The 22619-nt window shown below is 41.3% G+C and overlaps 1 protein-coding gene across 2 annotated transcripts in view; it reads right to left on the reverse strand.

Annotated features, from left to right (window-relative positions):
• Window positions 1–22619, reverse strand: part of BTBD9 (BTB domain containing 9) — a 414698-nt gene that overhangs the window by 142021 nt on the left and 250058 nt on the right. For both annotated transcript variants that reach the window (XM_030315420.1, XM_030315421.1), the window contains exon 7: window positions 1859–1968. In XM_030315420.1, coding sequence (XP_030171280.1) covers window positions 1859–1968 — 110 coding nt within the window. The remainder of the gene's footprint in view (window positions 1–1858; window positions 1969–22619) is intronic.

A 22619-nucleotide genomic window follows, 5' to 3' on the forward strand; every position in this document is an offset into this window, starting at 1 on the left:
GAGCTGTGAGGATGGCAGGAGGAGGGCCAGACAGGATCCCACTGCAGGCCATCCACCACCAAGTGCACGTACATACCTGCCAACCTGCCCCACTGCTCCCATTCAGTTGAGGGACGGTGACAGGCAGATGATTGCAGTGCTCTCTGCAGTCAAACTCATGAGCATCAGAGAAAAGGGCTCGAAGAAAAGTGTTTGACCAGAAACCAAACACACTTCCTGCATCTCTGCAATCTTCTTTCATCCCCTGACATGTCTGAGACCATTATGGCTTCTGATAATGCTGACTAGTTCGCTTTGGACAAAAAATGCAGACCAACAACAACATCCCTCACCACCACTGATCCTGAGTTTCATCCTGTAATGGATTCTCATACCACACAGACCTGCTTCTTGGATAATTACCGTGTCCACAAACCTGTTCTTCCTCCAATAAGAAGGGGAGACTGATTGAAGTAGAGGGTGCCTGCTATGCAGCATGTTCAAGAACGCAGTGCACGGGGTCGAGATGGGTAGCCAAGTGGTGTGCACGCCAGGACTAGGAAGGCAATTCCACAGCCCACAGAATTAAAAGCCTTAACAATACCAGGAAATGTTTCAGCATTGTTGACTTTCAAATTACTTACAAGTCGCCACAATGATTAACATTTGTATTTAATATTAAAAGTTACATGCACAACAAAGGTAATACCAAATTATTTATCTTAGTTGAGCCCTAAATGTTCTCTACACATTGGAATAATTTCTACTCCTGCTACACTATTAATATTAGTCTTCCAAACTTCCCTAAGTAAAGGATTACATTTAGGACACAGCAGGTATTAAGGAAATTTAGACTTAGGACCTTCCCAAGAGTTAGGAAACATTTACAAGTTACACTCATCTTTCCTGTTCTGGTCATCACCATGTTTTCAGGACGTGTGTCCGTATGTTACGTCCCAGATGGAGGGGACCTCAGAAGGAGAGAAGACGTGGATCCCTTTATAAAGGCACAGAATTCTATTTTAGAAATAGCAAGGCAAGGGCACCTGAACGTACAGAGTCCCTTTCCAAAGAAGCTGCAGTAAAGACACAGATCTGAGGCACTAGTCAGTCAAACTAGGATCTCTGCAGCACGTGTATAAAAAGCCGGGGGCATGGCTCGCGCTATCTAGGGTGCCAAGACCTGGGATGGGCTGTAAACAATGCCACGCTAAGTATTATCTAAAACAAAAACAAAACACAACAGAACACAACCAAATAGCAACTAAAAATACTCTTCTAAAAGATCAGTCAGACAGTATTTCCCACAAGATAACCTGACTTTCACAATGACAATTCAGTTACTCCGGTCTTATTTAAATTACAGGCAGGCATTTTCTGGAGGTGAGCTTGGCTAAACAGTGCAAACATGGACTGATGTGTCCATGAAAAGAAGATACTCTCACAGTGAGCACAGCATTCATATCCAATTAAAGGCCAAAATACTTCCATAGCCTTGGAAAGCATGAGCGTTGGATCAATATTCTACAGACTTCCTCCGTGATCCTACCTACCATTAAAAATAGAAAAGCCTTTGGTGTAAAAGGCTTTGCCTGACTATCATAAGCATTCCTCACATAGCAAGTCTGAATGCATCACTAGAACATTATCAATTCTTAACTCCTAGTGCAATATTTATATTTTTTAAGGTTATTATTATTTTGACTACTTCTAAAAATATAAGACTTCTTCTATGTTACTCAGCCATAAGGCATTCAAATCAACCAATTTTTAGTCAAAAGCTGATTAAGAGGTGGGTTAAGATGAGTTAATGAGATAGCAAAATATTTGAAGATAAAATATCTAAGCATATATACAAAAATGTAATTGTGATACTTACCTATCAGCCCCTTCTCAAGAGTGAAGGTTTTGTTTGTAAACATACATTCAAAAGCCACAATGTGAAAAATCTTGTTCACTGTGTTGTGAGTCCCAACTATTCGAATATACCTGGGGGTAAAAAGAAAATCTGTTGAAGAAAACAAGCTTCTATCACAACCAATCCAGAGACAACAGAATAAAGTACATTTTGTACACATACAGTGTGCTAGGACTGAAGCAGACTTTGAACTTGACTTCAGACCCTCTACCTGCTCCTTAGGGCTAGCTCCAACTGAGCCTAGAAGAATTACGGCAAAACTAGGGACATACCACTTTCCAGAGAACTAAGCAGAACTTAGATTTGATTTACCTAGAAATTCAGACCAGGTGCTGTTCAAGCTCAACCCCTGAATGTCAGTATAATTGCATGTCCATGAGGCATCTACACTGGAGAATAACAAACCGCTTCTACCTTCGTCTTGTGGTTAGGAATGTGCCTGTGCACAGGTGCACAAACACTCGCAAAATCAAATGTTTTCCAACTCAAGGAAAGATTTCAGCCATTGGAGGCAAATGCATGAAATCAATATTGCCTTCTTGTGTAAAAGACAGATCCACCGAAACTGTTCACAGTTTCTTATATTTCAACACTGCTCCTAGATCCTTGTAGAAAGTTAACCCTATATACTTACGCCAGCCCCCACCCCACCCCACTTGACTGCTGGGGAGCCTTCTCCTGACCAGAGGAAGTGATCCGCAGAGGTGACCCAGCCTGCTCGGCAATCTCCCTCCTGGCCACATGGATCTGGCATCCGGACACAGTGCAGAGTTTCATGGGGCAGTCCTTGAGCATCCCGGCCTGCTCACCCTCTGCGTCTCCCTGGAGGCTTCACCTCCGACAAACAAGCATTAACCTTGGAGTGACTTGTTCCTTTCACTCTCCAAAGGGACCTGCCAGTTCACAGGTTAATGAACAGACAGACTCATTCTTCTGAGTGTCACACAAATCCCTGGGGAATGTGCCACACACTGTCTTACCAGGATTCAAAGGAAGAACCAGGAAAAATAACTAGATTAAGTGATAGCACTCTCCCAAATTATGAGCTATGCACTCTGAAGGATGGGGCATATTAAATGAACACATTTCAATTAGGCGATGACAGACCGGGCAAGGTTTTAGTAATATCCTTCCTCTGCTGTGTAAAACAACCTTCGACTTAGATGATATAATTTTACTTCTGAGTTAATCGCTGTTCACTAATTCGGTAATTCCCTTACATTTCTCATCACTCCAAGTTAACTGTATAATGTAAATGCCAATTTAAAATATTCACATTAAGGAGACTGTATTTGGGGTTTTTATCTCATAAGCTATCTTCCCTCCTGTTCCTTCAAGCATGAATCTCACAGCATTCCCAGTACACCTCATTTAGCCATCTGCTCCTTGACATGAGCTGGCCACTCATCTTCATAACCCATATGAATGCTATCTCCCGGGCATGCCCACTGCAGGGAGACACCATCCTTCCTGTGTTCCCACAGCCCTCAAGGCAGATAGAAGGTACTGATGTTACTGGGTTTGGGTGGGTAGGTGAGGTTTGTGTAAAATAAGTTCTAAGTGGTCTGTGTAGAACAGGAATTGTGCTGTTCTCTACTGCTGGTGGTGACAGGTCTCTACGGACTTTCTGGAAGGGAAGGGGTGTGTTAAGCCTGGAACAGTGGCCTGGATCTAATTTTGTCCATTTCCTTAAAACTGCAAGAACTCAAACAGCATAGCACTTTCAGGTGCTCATGGTCATGACAGCCTGAGTGCTGCTGTCTGCAACCTTGGAGGGAATGGAGGGAATGTGGTTTGGGGAATTTGATCAGATCACTTTCCTGTTCCCTAGGTTGAGTCTCCACCAAAGGAGAGGCAGCTCTCCTAACACTGTACAAGGTAGAGGAGCCAGGAAATGACAGATAGATCAGAGCCTTCCTCGTTGGCAGTTCTTAAGGTTAAGACTCCACGCTGACCTAAGGGAATGCAGTAATGTCCCCCCCCCCCTTCTTTTTAAAACATTACATGGTACCATGTTCTCCAACTTTAGATAAACTTAACCCTGGTGCAAATACCAAAAATAAGAGAAAATATACAACCTCTCCCTCCCTCCCTCATCTTCGAATTGTAAGACACTGCAAACAAAAGACTGTCCTGGAATACATTTTACAGCTTTAATGATGGTGCTTATGATAACAAACAAGATAATGTATATGGTTCGAAGAGCACTGAGAGATGCCTCCAGATAGAAAGTTCTATATAAATGAAGATAATGTTATCTCTGCCGCATAATCCTCAGGTCAAATTAGCAATTCGCCACTGTACATCACACTTCTTGATTAGCCTGTTACACGTAATGCTCATAACAAGTTTAATTATTCTGGTTCTACAATACTTTCAAAGTCTCCACAAAATTATAGCATAATTCACAAAAATGGCATGAAGTCCTTATTCAAATACATTAAAAAAAAAAAAAAAACGGTAACCAAGTCACAAGAAAAACACCACACTCCTCTTTCTCAGCAGGGTGTTGTTTAGCACAGGACTCTGTTCTTCACTAAAGGTCTGTGCTAGAAGGTGGGAAACAGGCTTCCACTAATCCCCCAACTTCAGTGACTGGCAGGGGTACCTGGAGCTCTACACTGAGAACTCAGAGGCCTGGACCCATGAGCAGTGCCTAGAGGGAGAGGGACCAGCACAGGTACCATCTCTGATGACAAGCATGTTTCTTTCATGGTGCTCACAACGGAGCATCCCTGAGGCAGAAGAGAAGTTATTACCTGCACTATTGAAAGTCCAAGGGATGGGGATAGGAGAGGGTCCAGTCTCTCTTTTTCTTTTTTTTTTTTTTTTTGAAAAACAAAGCCAGACTTGCTTCTGGGTCACAACACCTAAACAGGAGTGGATATCACATTTTCTCTGCCACAAAAGATTTTGAATAAGGGGCAGAGCTTAAGATTAATTTTTTCTCCTTTCGGCATCTCTCCAAAGCACAGTCAGACTCTGATTTAACCTGATAATAAGGGCAGTGGCAGCTAGTGACTTCATCAGTGTGCAGAGAGGAGCACTGCTGAAAAATCTCGCAGCCGGCCTTTGTTCTCTCAGAGATCCTCAACAGCAGCTCAGACAGTTGGAAGATAATTAAAACTTAAACAGCGCTGAGAAAGGCACATATGCAACAGATTGGCCATTTCTGAGGGGGATGAATGCTGTCCACGTGAGCCCTCATGTAACCGTCTGTTTCTAATGTGCTCCTCCCTTCCCCAGGTTAGTTGTCTCCTTGTCCCCGACAGGGGCAGGATCCCGGAACACAGTTCACAACAGGATGTTTCGAGGCAGAAGTTTCCAGAAGCTGTAATATTGTGGGTGAAAAGAGATTCTTTCTTCTTTAATGAAATGAAACCTAAAGCCTCCAAGGAGAGCACTCTAAAATTGAAAGGCACAATGGAGTTTTGAAGAGTGTGCTTTCGAGTCTAACAGGACTACAGTTGTTGCCCAGCCGCGTCACTTAATTAGTTCTGTCACTTTGGGCAAAAAACCAAAAACCAAAAACCAAAAAACAAAATGCCTTAAACCTTTTGAACTTCAGTTTTCTTCTCTATAAAATGTGGTCTGTAACACACACCTTATAAGATATTTAAATGAGGTAAGAATTTAAAGTGTTTAATGCAGCGCTCGGCATTAATCAGAAATTCGAAGAGTAGAGATTACTGGATACAAAATATCTTGGTTTGGACCCCGAGAACGCTGATTGTCTGGAAAAGTGTCCCTAGCTGTGGCTGTTAAGAAGGTTCGTCTAGGAGTAGGCAGGCCCACCCAGGGGCAGACTTCAAGAACACAGGCTGGCACTCGCTCTTCCTCTTAGGGCACCACAGCAGAGGCACTGTGGCCACAGCAGTACACATTCCAGTTGCAAATGACCTGGCCCTACGGCATTTCATTCTTCAAGCATCTAGTCCCCAGAAAAGTCTATTTAAAATGTTCTTGACCTGAGTCAGCTTTACATGAAGAAGCAAGCCAAGAATCTTTTGCCCATATTGAGTCTAGTTACCCAAGCCCACAGAAGAGTTTCGTTTCTGTGCAAACTCTAGAAGTTTGGAGTTTTAATTCATTAAGGAAAACACATTAGCATTTCCTAACAGAGAGACATCATAATACTGTGTCCTAGTGGAATTTTGCTTTGGAGATTCACTGCATTCCCTACCAGTTCTGGGAATGTACAGATTCCTATTCCTAACCTATTGTTCTATCATTTCTTGTCAGGGTGCTACCAGATTGGACTTCTAAGTCACATACATCTTTAACATACTAAGGGAAGTACAGAAAAGTAGAAAGTATAGAAAAATAGCAACTTGTACATTCCCACTCTAAATCCTTTGGTATTCTCTAGTCTTCAGTTCTGGTGGACCACAAGCCCACCTGAGGTTACAGTTAACCCTTAACCTTTGCCTCTAGTTACAGGATCACCCACGTCTGTACTGAGTGGGTTCTGCTACCAGATAAAATTGAATTCAGTAAGAAATAGTTAAATGAGCTCTCAAGGGAACACCTGAAGCCAAAATCCATCAGAATTCTATTCTTTGGTAAACAAAGTTTTATTCTCGAGGTGAACTTCATACCCTTGGGTTAAACACAGACTCTTGAGGAAACTAGATTCAGCCTGAGACTGTAATGCAAGAAGGGCTCCTTAACATTTTGGCTCTTCCTCTGAGCTAGCCAGAGAACTCTGCTGCGGCCAGATGCAGCCATCTAGCGAGAACCTTAGCTCCACACTTGCTAGGGACTTGCAACTGTGTGGGGTTTGGATTCATCACTTCTAAGACTTCCTGTCTGACTTTTCCTTTCAAGGAGGTGCTAAGAATGTACATAAATAATTCTCTGACCCAAGAAGCAGGTAATGTCTGCAGGTCTCTCCAGTATGGTATTTTCTTCCAGTTCTGTGTACGGTGTTAGTGTTCTTATAATCAAACCGCAGATTGGAGGGGGAAGTGACTTCAGGTCTTGTTGCTAAGGCAGCAAGTGGAAAACAGTTTACTGCCAGAATGACAAAAAGCTTCTAGAAAAAGCAGGTTGCAACAGAAAAGATTTGTTACTCTTAGAAAACCTTCCCTCTGGCTGATCTGTGGAGCTATAGATTCTCCTCTACTGACTTCAGCAAAGGGCCCCAGCAGCATTTGCTTATTTGGGAGAGGAAGAATTATTGAAAGGTTAAAGAGTCTGGGTCCAGAGTTAGCCTAATCAGAGGCTACCCTCTCAGAGAGCAGCCCCCGTGCTGTCTGACCATAAGGCCTGCAGAGGGAGTGATCATGTCCCAGCACCTCCACTATCCAACTTGAAGGGCAAATGAAAGAAGTCATCTTGGTTTCCCGAGAAAATTGATGCTGTATCGAATCAAGTGTGCAGAAAGGATAAGATGGGTAAATATTACTAACACATCGTAGCCCAGTGCTACCAAAATACACAGTCATTTCAACATTAGAGATAAATATTTAAGTGTTGTTTTTTTATTTGGAAAAAAAGTGGATTTTCAACAGTAGGCCTTCTCCCCACCCCCAAATATGTAGAACTTATCCTGTCATAATAATACACGTTCAACTCATGTAATTATATTTGGAATTAATATCACAAAAAGAACTTAATTATAATATTTACATAAATCCTGTGAAAATGATATAATACATAACATTTAACTTCCTGATTGCACATTAACCAGTCAACAGTCCTTGTAGGGATACGGGGTAAATCTGCTATTAACAAAGATTTAAGAAACACCTACTAGGTGCAAGAAATTGTGCTAAGCACTGTAAGGAATGGACCCAAACGACAGGACACACACCTTCATCTGAAGAAGGTTACAGTGCAGTTCAGAAGGCAAGACTAAAACACATTAGTAGTAGGGGTCAAGAGAAAAACATAAGAGCTTCTTATCTATTCATACATGGTGAAGAGGTTAGCCAACTCTTATAACACTGAATTTAGCACTATGAACTTTAAAAGTCCTCTCTGTGAACTATTTTTGCTTCAAAGACCAAAACAAAACAAACGTGGCTAAAAGAAAAATAATCCTCAGACTCTCTCTCACATACACATACACACAAATGATCACTGACTCACCTGACAAGTATTAATTCAGTATTTACTATGTGCTAGCTACTGTTGCTGCATGTTGGGATATGAGATTGAACAATACAGATAAAATCTCTTCCCTGTGGAATATTTATTTCAGGGTCAGGGGACAGACAAGAAATTAAAAAAAAAAAAAAATCAAATAATTACCCGCTGGTTGATAGGTGATCTATTTAACATTGAACTTTATAGACAAACTTGCTAAACTGGAAGAATAAACAGTTATATAACGTCTCCCTGCAGGAATAAAAGGGTCAAATGGGAAGGCGCGACACTGAGCCTGAGAACACAGATACAGTGTAAATGAGTCTGATGTACAGACACAGTTCACCTATTACAGATATTTAGCAGGATACAGGCAAAAATCTAATTAAGTAGGCTTCTTAGGATCTGGAAAGAGGAACTGATTTGAATTTCATGCGAAGAAATGTCTTATTTATTTCATGGTTTAGTTTTCTTTTTATCTTTGCTTTTTTTTTTAGATTGTAATTTTCAGGGGATTATAAAGAGACAAAATGGGAAGTGGAAGATATAAAATGAAAAATGAATAAGGGAGACAGGGAGGGAGAGAAGGAGGGAGAAGAGAGAAGGGGGTAAAGGGAGGGGTGGGGAGTGGAGAGGAGTGAGGGAGGGAGGGCAAGAGAGAGAGAGAGGGAGAGCATGAATAGGAATAAACCAATCCCTTCTTCTGTCTCTGTTATGTGCTGATGTGAACAAATCCCCATGTGGGAATACTGTTAACCAATTTTATTACTCAATAAAACACTGAAACCAACAAAAAGTATATTTTAAGAAATACAACTAAATTACCAAAAGTTCAACATTTGCATTTTTTCATTAACTTTTCTCCTCGCCCAAGATGCTGGGGGCCGGGGAGAGGATTTCACTACTTTTATCTTTTAAATGGCTGCATTATCTTTTTCAGTTTATCCAATAGGCTGTGCATCCCCACGAATGTAGACAAATGAGTCTAATGGAATTGTGCACTAGAGAAAAAGCAGAAGAAAATTAAATCTGTTAGTTTCCCTATGAATCTGTAAGAACTCATTTGGTGACCATGACCTGTAGCAAGCCTGCTTTAGGATCATGGTGGGTAAGGAAAGGTTCTCTTTTTTTAAATCTAAGACTATGGTAGGTATATGCAATTTATTATAACTTAAAATTTTAAGGGTCGGAGGAGCCCCCCCACCCTGCCCCCGCCGCCTTTGTCCTTATAGAGTAAAAGATAAGGAGAGAAGGAAGAGAGGTAAAGAGAAGGAGAAAGAATTTGCTGCTCCCCAAAGAAAAATCTAAGAATACTTCTAAGAATGTAAATATTTGACATACTGAGAAGATAAAAATTGCTCAAGACATTCAGAACAACAGAAGTGAAAACAAAGTCAAAGTCAAGAGAATAATAAAGAGATCATGGGGGTAAGGAAATTGCAGATCTTCACTCCAGACCCTTGAGAGCCAGCAACTTCTGAACACCTCCTATGTGCTACACTTTGCAATGCATTATTTCCTTTAACGAAAAACCCATACCCCACACACACATACCATCAGGCTGGAGATATCAAAGATCAACAGAACCTATGTCCCCCAAAGCCTCTGAATTCTTTACATGCTATGCAAAGAAACCTGTGTTTCTGGCAGTAATAGTTCCTCAGAGAACTAAGTGAAACCCAGAAAAGTCCGACACTTGCCATATACTATCCCCAACTGCTTCGATGCTCACAGGAAATTTGAGGGGTGCTCCTTTGCCCATTGAGAAGTTCTAGACCTTTACCTAGAAAATGGATGAGGAGGAAAAGAAAAAAGTCCCAGAGGTTTACCTAGCACATTAGTTTGAGCATCAATATAACTATGTACAAACCTACCAACAAGAGGCAGAGAAATCAAAGTAAATAAAAATAAAACTACAGAAAACTTGGGAAGAATGCTCACCGCCAACACCACAAAACATGCAACTGATAGCAGAAGAGAGAAACAGAAGTCTTTTTGTCCTGGGTGCAAAAGTCAGTATGGATATGTACAATGTCCTATATCTCAGGGGTCATTAAAGCTGGGAGTGAAGGGCTGATTCCAATGGATTCAAGCTTCTGAACAGCATGAAGGATTACTAATTTCAGCACTAGACTGCTGTAAGGGATTTTGCTGCTAAAATCTGTCAGTGTGGTAGAACTTTCACACGAGCAACAGAGAAGAAACAGCAAGATGCCCCAGCTGGCACTATTGGGTGGTCTACAGAATCTGCAGCTAGAGCACGGGGTGAGCAGGCATGGGCCGGGTCCAAATCTAACAATCTGCCCAATCATTTGAAGACACTTCCCCGTACACCTTTTGTGTTAAGAGTCCTGTGTACTACTGAGGTTCAGTTTTGAAGCCTGTTTCCAGTCCATATTTCTGCTGGATTAGCAAGCAGGTTGGGAGGTGTAGTAGTCTGGCAAGGCTTTTGTTTCCCCTCCCCAAAGCTTCTTGAGAGTTCAACCATTCATGACTTAGACTTTACTGGTACAGTATTAGTGCTAAGCCAGTGGTCAGAAAGAAAATGTCAATCCTTACACTTGTTTCAGAAATTCAAGGAGAGGAAAACTTAGGAGAGGAACACACATCGAATAAAATGCATACTTGGTAAGAGGGAATTTTCTAATAAACAAGAGAATTTTATAATATGACCAATGGTCATGGCTACTGTTGTGGTGTTTGGCCTCATTAAAATAAGACCACCTTAACTATTTCTTTTTCTTCTTTTATATTTTTAAGATAAAGTTTTATACATATATAGTTTGAAAGGTCAAATCGCCTGTTTTATTATAAAAAAAAATACTCCTCCGTGCTCCATTTCCTCCCCTCCCTGCAGACAACTGTTTTTACCTGCTTACGTGGATTATTTTAGGATTTACTTCACATCTATAATTATCACACTTTTAATGCTACTTCTTGATTTTCTGATTTTAGGCTTTACCAACAATCTACTATCGTGGAGGGTAAGTATGTAGCTCTCCCCTCTCCACATGCACCCTTTCCCATCGCCCAACTTAGATTACATTGTAACTTCAGCTGAATCAATAGTCAGTGTTTACATTATGATTATGTAAACATTATTCATAACAAATATATGGAAGTACTTTCTTTTCCTGCACATTTTTTTCACTTACAGAGTTAAAAATAGTCTTGATTTTTGTTTTCCTTAGTTTTGTATGTGCTCAATACTAACTCACCCCCTCTCTCCCAGTTGTCCCTTATTTGAACTAAAGCTTCCCTCAAAACATTCTGACACATCAGGTATTTCTAGTTATTTCCTCTTCCTGAAGAAGTCTTCCCAGGCCTCTGGCTAGTTTCAGTCAAGTGTGGGTACCCTTTGATGTGATGCAGGTGTTATCCTGGGATAGGTCTTCCCCATCTCCTTTCATCTATCTCCTGTGCTGGACTGTCTCTGTTGTATCTCATACTGTCTTCTTTCCTGGTCTACTCGCTCATTTCAGTGGAGAGCATCTCCCAGTAGCTTGCTCAGAAATGTTATCTGGAGGGTAAAGATCTTAAGGCTTTGCTTGTCTGAACATACCTATGGCCTACCTTCATATTTGATTTTGACTGGTAATTTGCCTGGGTATAGAATTTTAAGTTGTTAGTAGTTTTCCTTCAGAACTTTGAAAGTGTTATTCTGCTGCCTGTCAAGCTTCTAGTTTTGCCATTGAGAAGTCATGCTGATACCTTATCTGGTTTCTCTTTTTCTTTTTTTTTTAATTTTTTTTCAACCTTTATTTTTGGGACAGAGAGAGACAGAGCATGAACGGGGGAGGGGCAGAGAGAGAGGGAGACACAGAATCGGAAACAGGCTCCAGGCTCTGAGCCATCAGCCCAGAGCCCGACGTGGGGCTCGAACTCACGGACTGCGAGATCGTGACCTGGCTGAAGTCAGACGCTTAACCGACTGTGCCAGCCAGGCGCCCCTCTTTTTCTTCTTTTTTAAGAAAAATTATGTCCTGCTCTGGAAGCATGTAGATTTTCTCTACATCCTTAGTATTCTGAAATTTCATGAAGATGTGCCTTAGTGTGGGTCTATTTTCTTCCCTTAGTTTGGGCACTCAGAAGGCCCTGCAATCTGGAAACCCATATACTTCAGTTTTGGTAAATTTTCTTGAATTATAGGTACTGACTGCTTCCTTTGAATTTTGTTTTAATCTCGCTCTCTTTTTTAATGTTTATTTTTGAGAGCGAGAGAGATGGAGCGCGAGTGGGGGAGGGGCAGAGAGAGAGGGAGACACATAATCCGAAGCAGTCTCCAGGCTCTGAGCTGTCAGCACAGAGCCGATGTGGGTCTCGAACTCAAGAACCCATGAGATTATGACCCGAGTCAAAGTCGGACACTTAACTGACTAAGCCACCCAGGAGCCCCGAAATCTCTCTTTACGAAGCTCTTTGTTTTGGATATTAGCAGTCTTATCTTCACCCACACTTCTATAGTTTCTCTATTTGCTACCATTTTGTCATTTTGTTCTACTTTCTGAGAGAGTTCTTCAACTTTATCATCTGTGCTAACTACCAAGTTTTTCATATCTGCTTTAATATTTTAAATTTCCAAGTATACTTATTATTCTCCAAATGTTCCTTTTTTATGGTATTTTCTTGGTCTAAGATTGCCATATTTACTCAATCTCTCTGAAGAAAACAATGATTTTTTTTTTTTTAATTTTTCATCCCCATGTATAGTTTTGTTTTTGTTTTTGTTTTTTTCCTGTTTCGGCCTTTATGTTTCATATTAGTTTCCTCAGATGTCTCGCTGTCAAGAAGGTTATTAGGAAGGAACCTCTGGACATACTATAGGAAATTCTGAGAATACAGTTGCCTAAATGGGTCAACTGCTAGGAAAACCTGACTTTCAGATTCTTTAGCTCTTCCCACTTGGGATAGTCAAATTACGTAGGACGAGGTTTTTAATCGTCTGCATGGATGGTATGGGTCTGCCTGCCAGAGTTCCAGAGGCTAAGTGGTAAAAGAGGGCAAAGGGTATTTGTCTGTGTGAGTGTTGGGGGGGGGGTGCATAATTACTGTGAGGGGGGATTCTCAGCATATGCCACTTACATCTTTCTATATAGCATGGCCTTCCTCAACTGTGCACGGTATCTTTCCTGGTTCAGAGACACTGTTTTGCCCCTCATCAAAGAATAAACTTCCAAAGTCAGACAGAGAAAGACAAATACTACATGATCTCACCTACATGTGGAATGTATAAAAGCCTAACTCCTAGAACACAGTAGAATGAATGGTGGTTGTGGGGGGTGGGGGGAGAGGGGAGGAGAGAAATGTAGAGACGTTAGTCCAGGAGTACAAACTTCCAGTATAAGATGAATAAACTCTGGAGATCTAATGTATAGCATGGTGACTGACTACAGTTAACAAAACTGTATTATATACTTGAAATCTTCAAAGAGAGAGATTTTAAGTGTTCTCCCCACAAAAGAAAAGGACTTCTATGGAGTGATGGAGGTGTTAACTAACTCTACTGTGGTAATCATTTCACGATGTGTAAGTGTATCACATCATGTTACACAAAGTCAGATATCAATCACACCTCAATAAAGCTGGAAAAAGAAAAGAATACATTTCTACTTTTCCATCAGAGTGAGGGAGAAGCAAAGTTCTGTGGAGCGGGGAAGGGAATCTGAGCTCTTAATTGCTGCATAAACACATAGTCAACCAATCTTCATTTTAGCCCTTTCCTATCTGCCTTATTCACTGTGGCTTCAAAGGTGCCTGGTTCCTCTAATTCCTAAGCCTTTGAGAATTCGGTGGCTTAGGAATGAGTTTTCTTGAGCCTATTAAATCTTTTACCACTCGTTTATCTGCTTTACAGCTCCTTCTTTTGTGTTTTTACTTCCTCTTCCCCTTTTCCTTATCCTCGTAGGTTAATAACCTAAAAAAAAAATCCCTTTACTGTCACTTTAGTGGAGTATTGTCCTAAAAGTCATGACAATCAATATGTGTTCAATCTGCCACCATTACCTGAAACCTTAACCATCTGTCACAAGAGTATGTCCATGGCTGCCGTTATTCCTATACGATACCGTTTTAATCCAAGATCTCCGCCAGACTTGGGTCTGAGACCTTGGGTCTTCCAAGCTGCTATGGCCACAAGGGTACAACCTTTAAAACTGGTAGTTAGGATGATAATACGAGAGACAATAACCATTCTTCCTCATTTCCTTCCCTGTCTTTAGTCTGAGGGCTACAGCTCTGTATCCCTTCTTGTCTTGACATCACGTTGTCACCTTCTTGCCGTCCCTCCATCCCATTTCCTTGCCCCATTCCTTCTACCAGCTCTTCAAATGGCTGTCTCTGATGATTTAGCTATTTTATTTATTGGACTGGTTTTTCACTAATTAAATGTCCAAACAGGGATATGTCCAGACAGTCCCACAAATTATCAGCATTCTGCAGAAAGATTCAAATCACCAAGTGATTTGGTTAGCCACAGCCTCCCTCTCTCCAGAAGAAAACGGGTGTGGGGGAGAGTGTTAATTCCCACCGAATAAAAATAAAATAATTCGGCTCATCCTCACCCTGAAACAGCTGCACAGACAGCACTGGCTGCTCTGTTTATCTTGATAACTGTGGAAAAACACTGTCTCCTCCCCTTCCCACTCTCTCCAGAACAATCACCATGCTCCACATGCAGATGGGGTGATTTAGACTCTCTGGAGCACAGACAGGCCTGTCTGGTGTTCTTCCTGCACATTCGCACTGCACCCTTCCTTTGCTGCTGTCGGCACGACCCAGTTGGTTCAGATAACAGCTGCTGCAGGGGACTTGAGAGATTCAGCTGTGGGTCGCCTGGAGGCTTCCTAATGCCCCAGCTCAGCCAGCTGCATCTAAGCAGAGCCACGGGAAGCCAGTGCCAAAGTAGGAGAAAGTACATACTGTACATCCTCCTTAATCCTTGCAGTTACCGCGACCGCAAGAGGAGAAGGGGAGGAAGAACAAAGAAATACCTCACAGGCGTGGGGAGCAGGGCAGCCAGGGGTTCTAAATTAGGCAAGGGGAGAGCTAGATGCAAGTGGAGGAGGAAGACATCTTTCAACAAGGGTCCATTCAATTTTACTGCTTACTCCAGGGCATCCAAGGAAATTCTCAAGTTTTTTGTTTGTTCTCATTCAACGAATCCAGACAGGATTTAAAGACAATAGGAAATGATTTCCAACGGACTGGGAGCTTTTCTTTAGGCTGAGGAAAGGAGTTAAAGCACACAAGATGACCAACCACCCAGGTTTTCCCGGGACTGTGATGGTCTTAGCACTCAAAGTCCCACGGCCCAGGGAACCACTCAGTCTCAGGCAAACCAGGATAAATGTTCACCTCATGCCACCAACAGCTACTTCCCCTTCCAGGGCTTATGTGAAGCTGGCTGCATTCATATTCCACTCAGCACCTTCCTTATCTTCCAGGGCCACTCCTGCCACACAAACACTTTTCAGCCTATATCATGCACAGTCTAACAGACAAGGGCATTAAAAGGCCATTCTGTGCTTGCCTCTCAGTGGAAAAGGGAGCTGTGCCATCCAGAGTTCTCCCTGCTTCCTTTCTGGAGTCCCTATCAGACACACAGGCCTTCTAGCCCACACAGCTGAATCAAAATGACGGTGGCACAGACTGAAACCATGGCTCGTCTCAGGGCCTGGAGAGACAGTGCACCCCTCAACAACTCTAAAATGCTGAACTCTGAAAAGAAGGAAGCCAAAAAAACTCAATTACACAGAGGCTGATAATTCAGAGTGCACATTACTCTGGCTTTCTTCTCTGCTCTCCCCTCCCTCTGGCCCCACTCATTAGGCCATTTCACTGCTCATTAGCAGGGAGGAGGAGGGGGCAAGTCGATCTAGCCGATTTTTCTTTTTATGAGCAGGTTTCTAGGGAGGGCGTTCAAACTATTGGCTCCAGAGGCTTTTCCGTGGAGACAGAGAATTGAGAATTGGGGATTGGGCACTATGTTGATTTTAATCACTTAGATTCTCTTAATTCCCCAATAGGATGAATTGTTGGTTCTCAGTTTTCATTGAAGGGCTAGCAAAAGTATAAATGTTAGACAAAAAGACAAAAAAATTACTAGTTAACCACACAGGGTCCCATCTTTTTAAAAAGATTATTTGACAAACTGGTAATGCTGCCAATTTACAAATTCATATAATTAGATGATTGTATGTTGTGTTTTAAAAACTTACAGACTAGGGACACCTGGGTGGCTCAGTCGGTTGAGTATCTGACTCTTGATTTTGGCTCAGTTCATGATCTCCTGATTCATGAGGTCGGGCCCTGCATGAGGCTCTGTGCTGATGGCATGGAGCCTGCCTGGGATTGCCTCTCTCCTTCTCTCTCTCCCCCCTACTCCTCACTCACATTCTCTCTCTCTAAATAAACAAACTTAAAAAAAAAAAAACACCTAACAATTTACAGCCTAAATAAGAGAAGTTCCAGCTGGTTCAGATTAAATGTAAAATAGTAATTTGAGAAAGTTACCACAAGGGCAATTCAGTTCTGGTTTAATCACTTAACTTCTTAAAGCCTCAGTTTCCTCATCTGTAAAGGGAAAAATAACAGCACCTAACTTAGGGGTATAATAATACTGGTATTAAGATTAAAAATACATGTGCCCAGCAGCCAGTACTTGACCAGGCACATAATAAGTTCAGTAATTGGTAGTTAACATGTAGTCAGTACTCAAAAATGTTAAATGAGAGGCACCTGGCTGGCTCAGTTGGTAGGGCATGTGACACCTGATCTTGAATTCTTGAGTTCAAGCCTCAAGTTGGATGTAGAGCTTACTTAAAAATAAATAAATAAAAATAAAAGAGGGGAATTTTAAAAAATGTTAAATGAACACATTTAGTGTAATTTATTTTTTTTTTTTTTTTTTTTTTTTTTTTTTTTTTTTAAATACAGCATCCATTCTTTTTTTTTTTTTTAATTTTTTTTCAACGTTTATTTATTTTTGGGACAGAGAGAGACAGAGCATGAACGGGGGAGGGGAAGAGAGAGAGGGAGACACAGAATCGGAAACAGGCTCCAGGCTCCGAGCCATCAGCCCAGAGCCCGACGCGGGGCTCGAACTCACGGACCACGAGATCGTGACCTGGCTGAAGTCGGACGCTCAACCGACTGCGCCACCCAGGCGCCCCCACATTTAGTGTAATTTAGCATTTTTTTTTTTTATTGAGGAACTACTTACTATATACTCAGCACTGTTAGGCACTAGATATAAAAACAAATATGAGTAAGTCAATTCCTCAAAAGTCTACCATTTTAGTGCAGATAGGTAATTAAAATAGATAACTAATAAATGTTATTATGCAAATTCTATATAAAATAGCATGGTGGCACCAAGGATCATCACCTAATCCAGACTGGGAAGATTAGAGGTGGCTTCCCAGATGTGATTGCTGCCTATTGAAAGATGAGTAGGTAATTCCAGGGAAAAGACATATGGGGAAGAAAAATCCAGGGGGAAGAGCAGCACGTGCAAAGTCTAAGAATGTGATACCCTGGAAGGTCAGCAAGACTGGGCAGCACAATGGGACTAGAGTCTAGACTGTACTGGGTCAGAGCAGAAAGAACTGGAAGCACAGGGCCTGGCTATAAAGAGAACAGCAGGATGATGGCTAGAGGGAGACTGGAGAGTCAGGAGAGGGGCCCGTTTTAATTATAAGTGGAAGTGATACAGGAAGCTTTATTTTATTTTCTTTTATTTTATTTTTTTGATACAGGAAGCTTTAAATGCTACAGGGGAAAAAGCTGTGAGTAGAGAGGCAGAGGTTGCTGCTTCCTAGCAGTCAAGAGGGGAGTGGGTTCTGACTTAAGGGTACCGCTTTCCACCTCTAATGAGTCAGGGTCTCACTGGGTGCCTCCACTAACCTGTTCAAGAGTTGAGGAGGTCTGGATCAGTGGTTCTCCACCCTGGCTGCCCATCAGGATCACTGGGGAGATTTAAAAATATATGGATGCCACCCTTAGAGATTCTAATTTAATAGAGACTGTACTATATAGTCAGGGGTGGGAACCATTAGTCTAAATCATAATAAACACCTATAGTCATACATCAGTAAAGACGCCCATTTCAAAAGCAAAGACTGATTAGTTTGGGATTAATCCTCCCCTGGATCACTGGACCGCTGCTCCTCTTTTTCAGTGTACCTCCACTTATTTTTCTGGCTCCATTACTAGCTACCTCTATCATATGCCCTATGTTTGAATCACGGGTCATTCCTCAATGTGCTTCAGGTGTCTATGCCTTCCTCATGGAGTTTCTGCTCCCGGGCATACCCTTCTTTCCATACTTCCTTAGTGAAACCTTAACATCTCCCATAAATCCAGTCTCACACTGTATGTAATATCCCATGATACTGATTTATCCCGAGAAGCATGAACTTCTCCCTGATTAGTGCTCACATAACTTCTATGATAGCATATCTCACATTGTATGACAGTTCAGTGTCCATTTTCGGGCCTCCCCCATTGGATTTTGATCGTTCTGAAAACAGAGACCTCATTTTCCTTTTCAAAGCACCCAGTACGGTATCCAGTGGAGCGCAATGAATGCCCTCAAATGTTTGCTAAATGAATGAATGAATGTGGATAAACAAAAAGTGATCATTGTAAGAACTGCATTAAGGATTTAAGAATTTTTTAAAAAGGATATAGTAATTTTAAAAGATAGTTAAAATTCATCAAAGCAAATGATATTTATGTGAAATTACTTCTTAGAGGAATATAAACTATTCCCAAAGGGCAAAGGACAAAGAATTTTCCAGCAGTGTTATACCAAGTATGGAAGTAGACGCTTAGGCTTTAGTATATTGGAAGTCTCGATTAGACAGTATTTCTTTTTTCAAAGCCTTTTTTTTATAAGGTAGCTGTATCCTGGTGGGACAGTGCACAGTTGCAGGAATGATGTGGCAGGATTTGATGAGGATAGCAGAAGAAAGGAAAAACACCAGTAAGGATTCTAAATGACAACCGTCAGCAGGTTAGAGAATTGCTTATAAATACAATAGAATTAAATAACCGTGGTATGATAGCAGAGTTGCTCAAATATCATCACAGAGGAGAGATAAAAATTCCTCTCTAGAAAGAGGATGATATTGAAATCCGGCTTTCACTCATGGGAGTGTCAGTAATAGGAAAGAGTAGCCCGGAAATGATAGAACTGAATGATTTAGGGGAAGATGAAGGTAAAAGAAAAAAAAAAAAAACCCTCAAAACTATCCTGATTATTGCTATGAGAAGGTGCATATTGCCTACTTCTATGGGATTCATCAGCATGTGCTTTTTAAAAGTTACTCTCACTCTGAGAAGTCTGCAGGTAACACCCTCCAGTTCTAGCGGCAGGATTACGCTTGCCATGAATGCTCTGGGCAAACGTACCTGGGAGAAACAGAAAGGGAGGAGATAAAATTACTTATGTCATCAGAGAAGTACAAAGAGAATATAAAATGGCTTGAGAGGTATATTACTAGGAGTAATGGAAAGAAATTAAGAAAATGGTGAAATTAGGTTGCATATCAGACATTCTCTCAGCATGATTTTTACTGCAGTGTGAAAGCATCTTTTGGAATAATAATGCTAATTTTAAATGCCCTCTTAATAAAATGCTCAGGTTGCTATAGCCTATTAGGCAGCAATTAAAACCTTGTGAGCTCTGCCACCCCTTTCTTGGGTCTGCTGCAGCCTGGCTGTCACAGGAAAGGCCTTGTGAATCTTGGGCACCATGGGGTTACGCTGGCCAGGTAAAAGATGGAAGTCCCATCACTCAAGTCATTTAAAATTGGACACAACATGAGAGAAAATGCAATGGAGCTGAGTGGGATGAACTAGAGAAGCTAATGTAGCATTAAAAAAAAAGTCACATTCATTGGTGCCAAGGGACATTTGGAGGACACTGTGTTTAAATTTTGGACTCATTTTGCAGGAAGAAGTGTCAACGGTCCTTGGTCTTGCAGCTGACTCTACACACAGGCCCTCCCTCCTAAAAATATTAAGCAAAGCACTGACAACCTGATAGAGAACAGTTTAAATCTTTAAATCTTCAGCTCATGAAATAATTTCTTTTTCTTCCTTCTTTGGTTCAGTGATGATGATGTCATCATGCATCTGTGGTTTGTTATTTTTATATGGACACAAAAGCAGACAGAAAATACATTAAAGTGATGTGTAATTTTCCATGCAAATGCTTTCAGACTAACAAGAGTTGTGCTTTATGATTAAGTGGAAATTGGTTATTTGCTTTAAATATTTATGATAAAATGTTTAGAATTAACATTTAAGTGATTCAATCCACGAGATACGAAACTCTGCAATATTCCTTGGCTGACCTTGGCAACTCATGTGATATGGTACGTATGTCAACTTAGCTGTGGAAGGGTTTCATGTTAATAAGCCACCTCCACAAGTAGCGGTCAAAGTGGTTTTGTGCCTAGTTCTGCTACCAAACCCAGGCAATCTAGAGCAAATCCTTTCACCTTACTCTTTCAGCTCTCCAAACAGGGTAAGATGAAAATACTGACATATGAGTGACTGCAAAAAAACCTAGCCAAACAGGCTGATGCATGAGACAAGGTCGTGTGGCACCTGAGAGGTGATGCATTCTCCCTGCTCTAAGACTTGTCCCAGAGATTCCTCAAAACCACTGAATAAAGCCCTAGGAACACTGAATCCTATGACAACAGAAATTCCCAAGTACTTGAGGGAGACCGAACAATCCAGGCCCTGGAAGGTGTTTTCAGGACAGTGTTAAACTATAACACTTACAACATCAAGCTAATGTCAAACGGTTTATAATGCTAACATTATAAGAAATATGGCAAGGAAAAAAACAATTCAGCATGGAGTCTATGCCAGGCACTTTACACATTTTATCTCATCAAATCTTCATAATTCATGAGGTAGACATTACTACTATCCCCATTTTCAAGATAGTAAAATGAGGCACAATCCCATGTTTAAAATTTTTTTTTAACGTTTATTTATTTTTGAGACAGAGAGAGACAGAGCATGAATGGGGGAGGGTCAGAGAGAGAGGGAGACACAGAATCTGAAACAGGCTCCAGGCTGTGAGCTGTCAGCACAGAGCCTGACGTGGGACTTGAACTCATGGATCACGAGATCATGACCTGAGCTGAAGTCGGCCGCTTAACCGACTGAGCCACCCAGGCACCCCACAATCCCATGTTTAACCAACTTGCTCAAGCTCACAAGCTGGGAAGTAAAGAGTGACGCTTTGAGCCAGGCTACACATCACAGCTTCGTTTTAAACGTTCACTAAAACTGCTTGGCCAGCACACAGCAGCTATGGTAAGTCATAGGTTCCTTTTTTATTTTTATTTTTAAAAATTTTTTAAGTATTTTTTTAAATTTATTTTTTGAGAGAGACAGAGTGCGAGTTGGGGAGGAGCAGAGAGAAAGGGAGACACAGAATCTGAAGCAGGCTCCAACTTCTGAGCTGTCAGCACAGAGCCTGACACGGGGCTTGAACTCGCAAACCATGAGATCATGACCTGAGCCAAAGTCAGATGCTTAACTGACTGGGCCACCCGGGCACACCACAGGTTCCTTTCTAAAAAAAAAAAAACAAAAAAAAAACAAAAAAAAAAAACAAAAAAAACTTAAACTTGCATCTGTCCATAAGTCCCAGGCCATGGCCTTGGGGTCTAATCTCCATAGCTAAAACAGGAAGTAAAAATCTGACCCACTTACAATCATGGTATGCATACTAGTAACCGTAACAAGCTACCACAACTGGTACATAATACAATCCCTCAAGACCAAGTCAATCCGTAAGTAACACTTTTGTGTCTCCTTAATAATTTGTAGATGAATGATTAAAAAATAAATTCTGCTTTTAAAAAATGGAAGGAAAGACTGCTCACAAATTAGACAATGCCGGTTTCCAGAAGCAAGGTTCAGAAGAAACAGCAGAAAACAAAGACTTTTGTTTCCAACATTAACTGGATACCTCTCACTCAAAAGGAAGAGAGAACATTGAAGACGGTTCCTTCCGTAAGGTATCTGATTCTGTAGTGCTCGAGAGTGAGAAAAATGCCAGCTTTACTTGTTCAGAATTAAAAAAGGAGAATATGATCTGCTTCATAAGTGGATAGTCTTGATCTATCAAAATGTAAAGAACTTGCAAGTTAAACATTTATTAAAACCCACCGAATCTGATTTTCACTTGTCAAGAAAAGAGGTGCACAGTTTTAATTTGCAAAATACGCACCCCCTTCCTCGCCTCCACCACGGCAATTAAATGCCTCCTTAAAATGAAGTGCAGGCATATTGCTCGGCAGTTTCCTCTAGCTTCTTTTCAGGGAAAATCTTTTCCTGTCTACAGATTAATTCTGACAGCTATCTGGAGTCACCAAGGAACCACTCCATTTCCCCAGCACTGGGAGTGCCAGTCAGCTGACACAAAAAGCAGGGTCTGAAAAGGAAAGCTGTCCCCAAAGCATGTCATAAAAAGCATGTATATACTGTAGACTTCATTACAGGGCACAACCAAAGAGTATGTGTAAAACAGAGGCCCGGCCTTCCCTTAACAAAACAGTATTCTTGGTTTGAGAATTAAAAACAAAAGAGGCATTTAAAATCA

Source organism: Lynx canadensis, chromosome B2 (genome assembly GCF_007474595.2).
Source record: "Lynx canadensis isolate LIC74 chromosome B2, mLynCan4.pri.v2, whole genome shotgun sequence".
NCBI lineage: Eukaryota > Metazoa > Chordata > Mammalia > Carnivora > Felidae > Lynx > Lynx canadensis.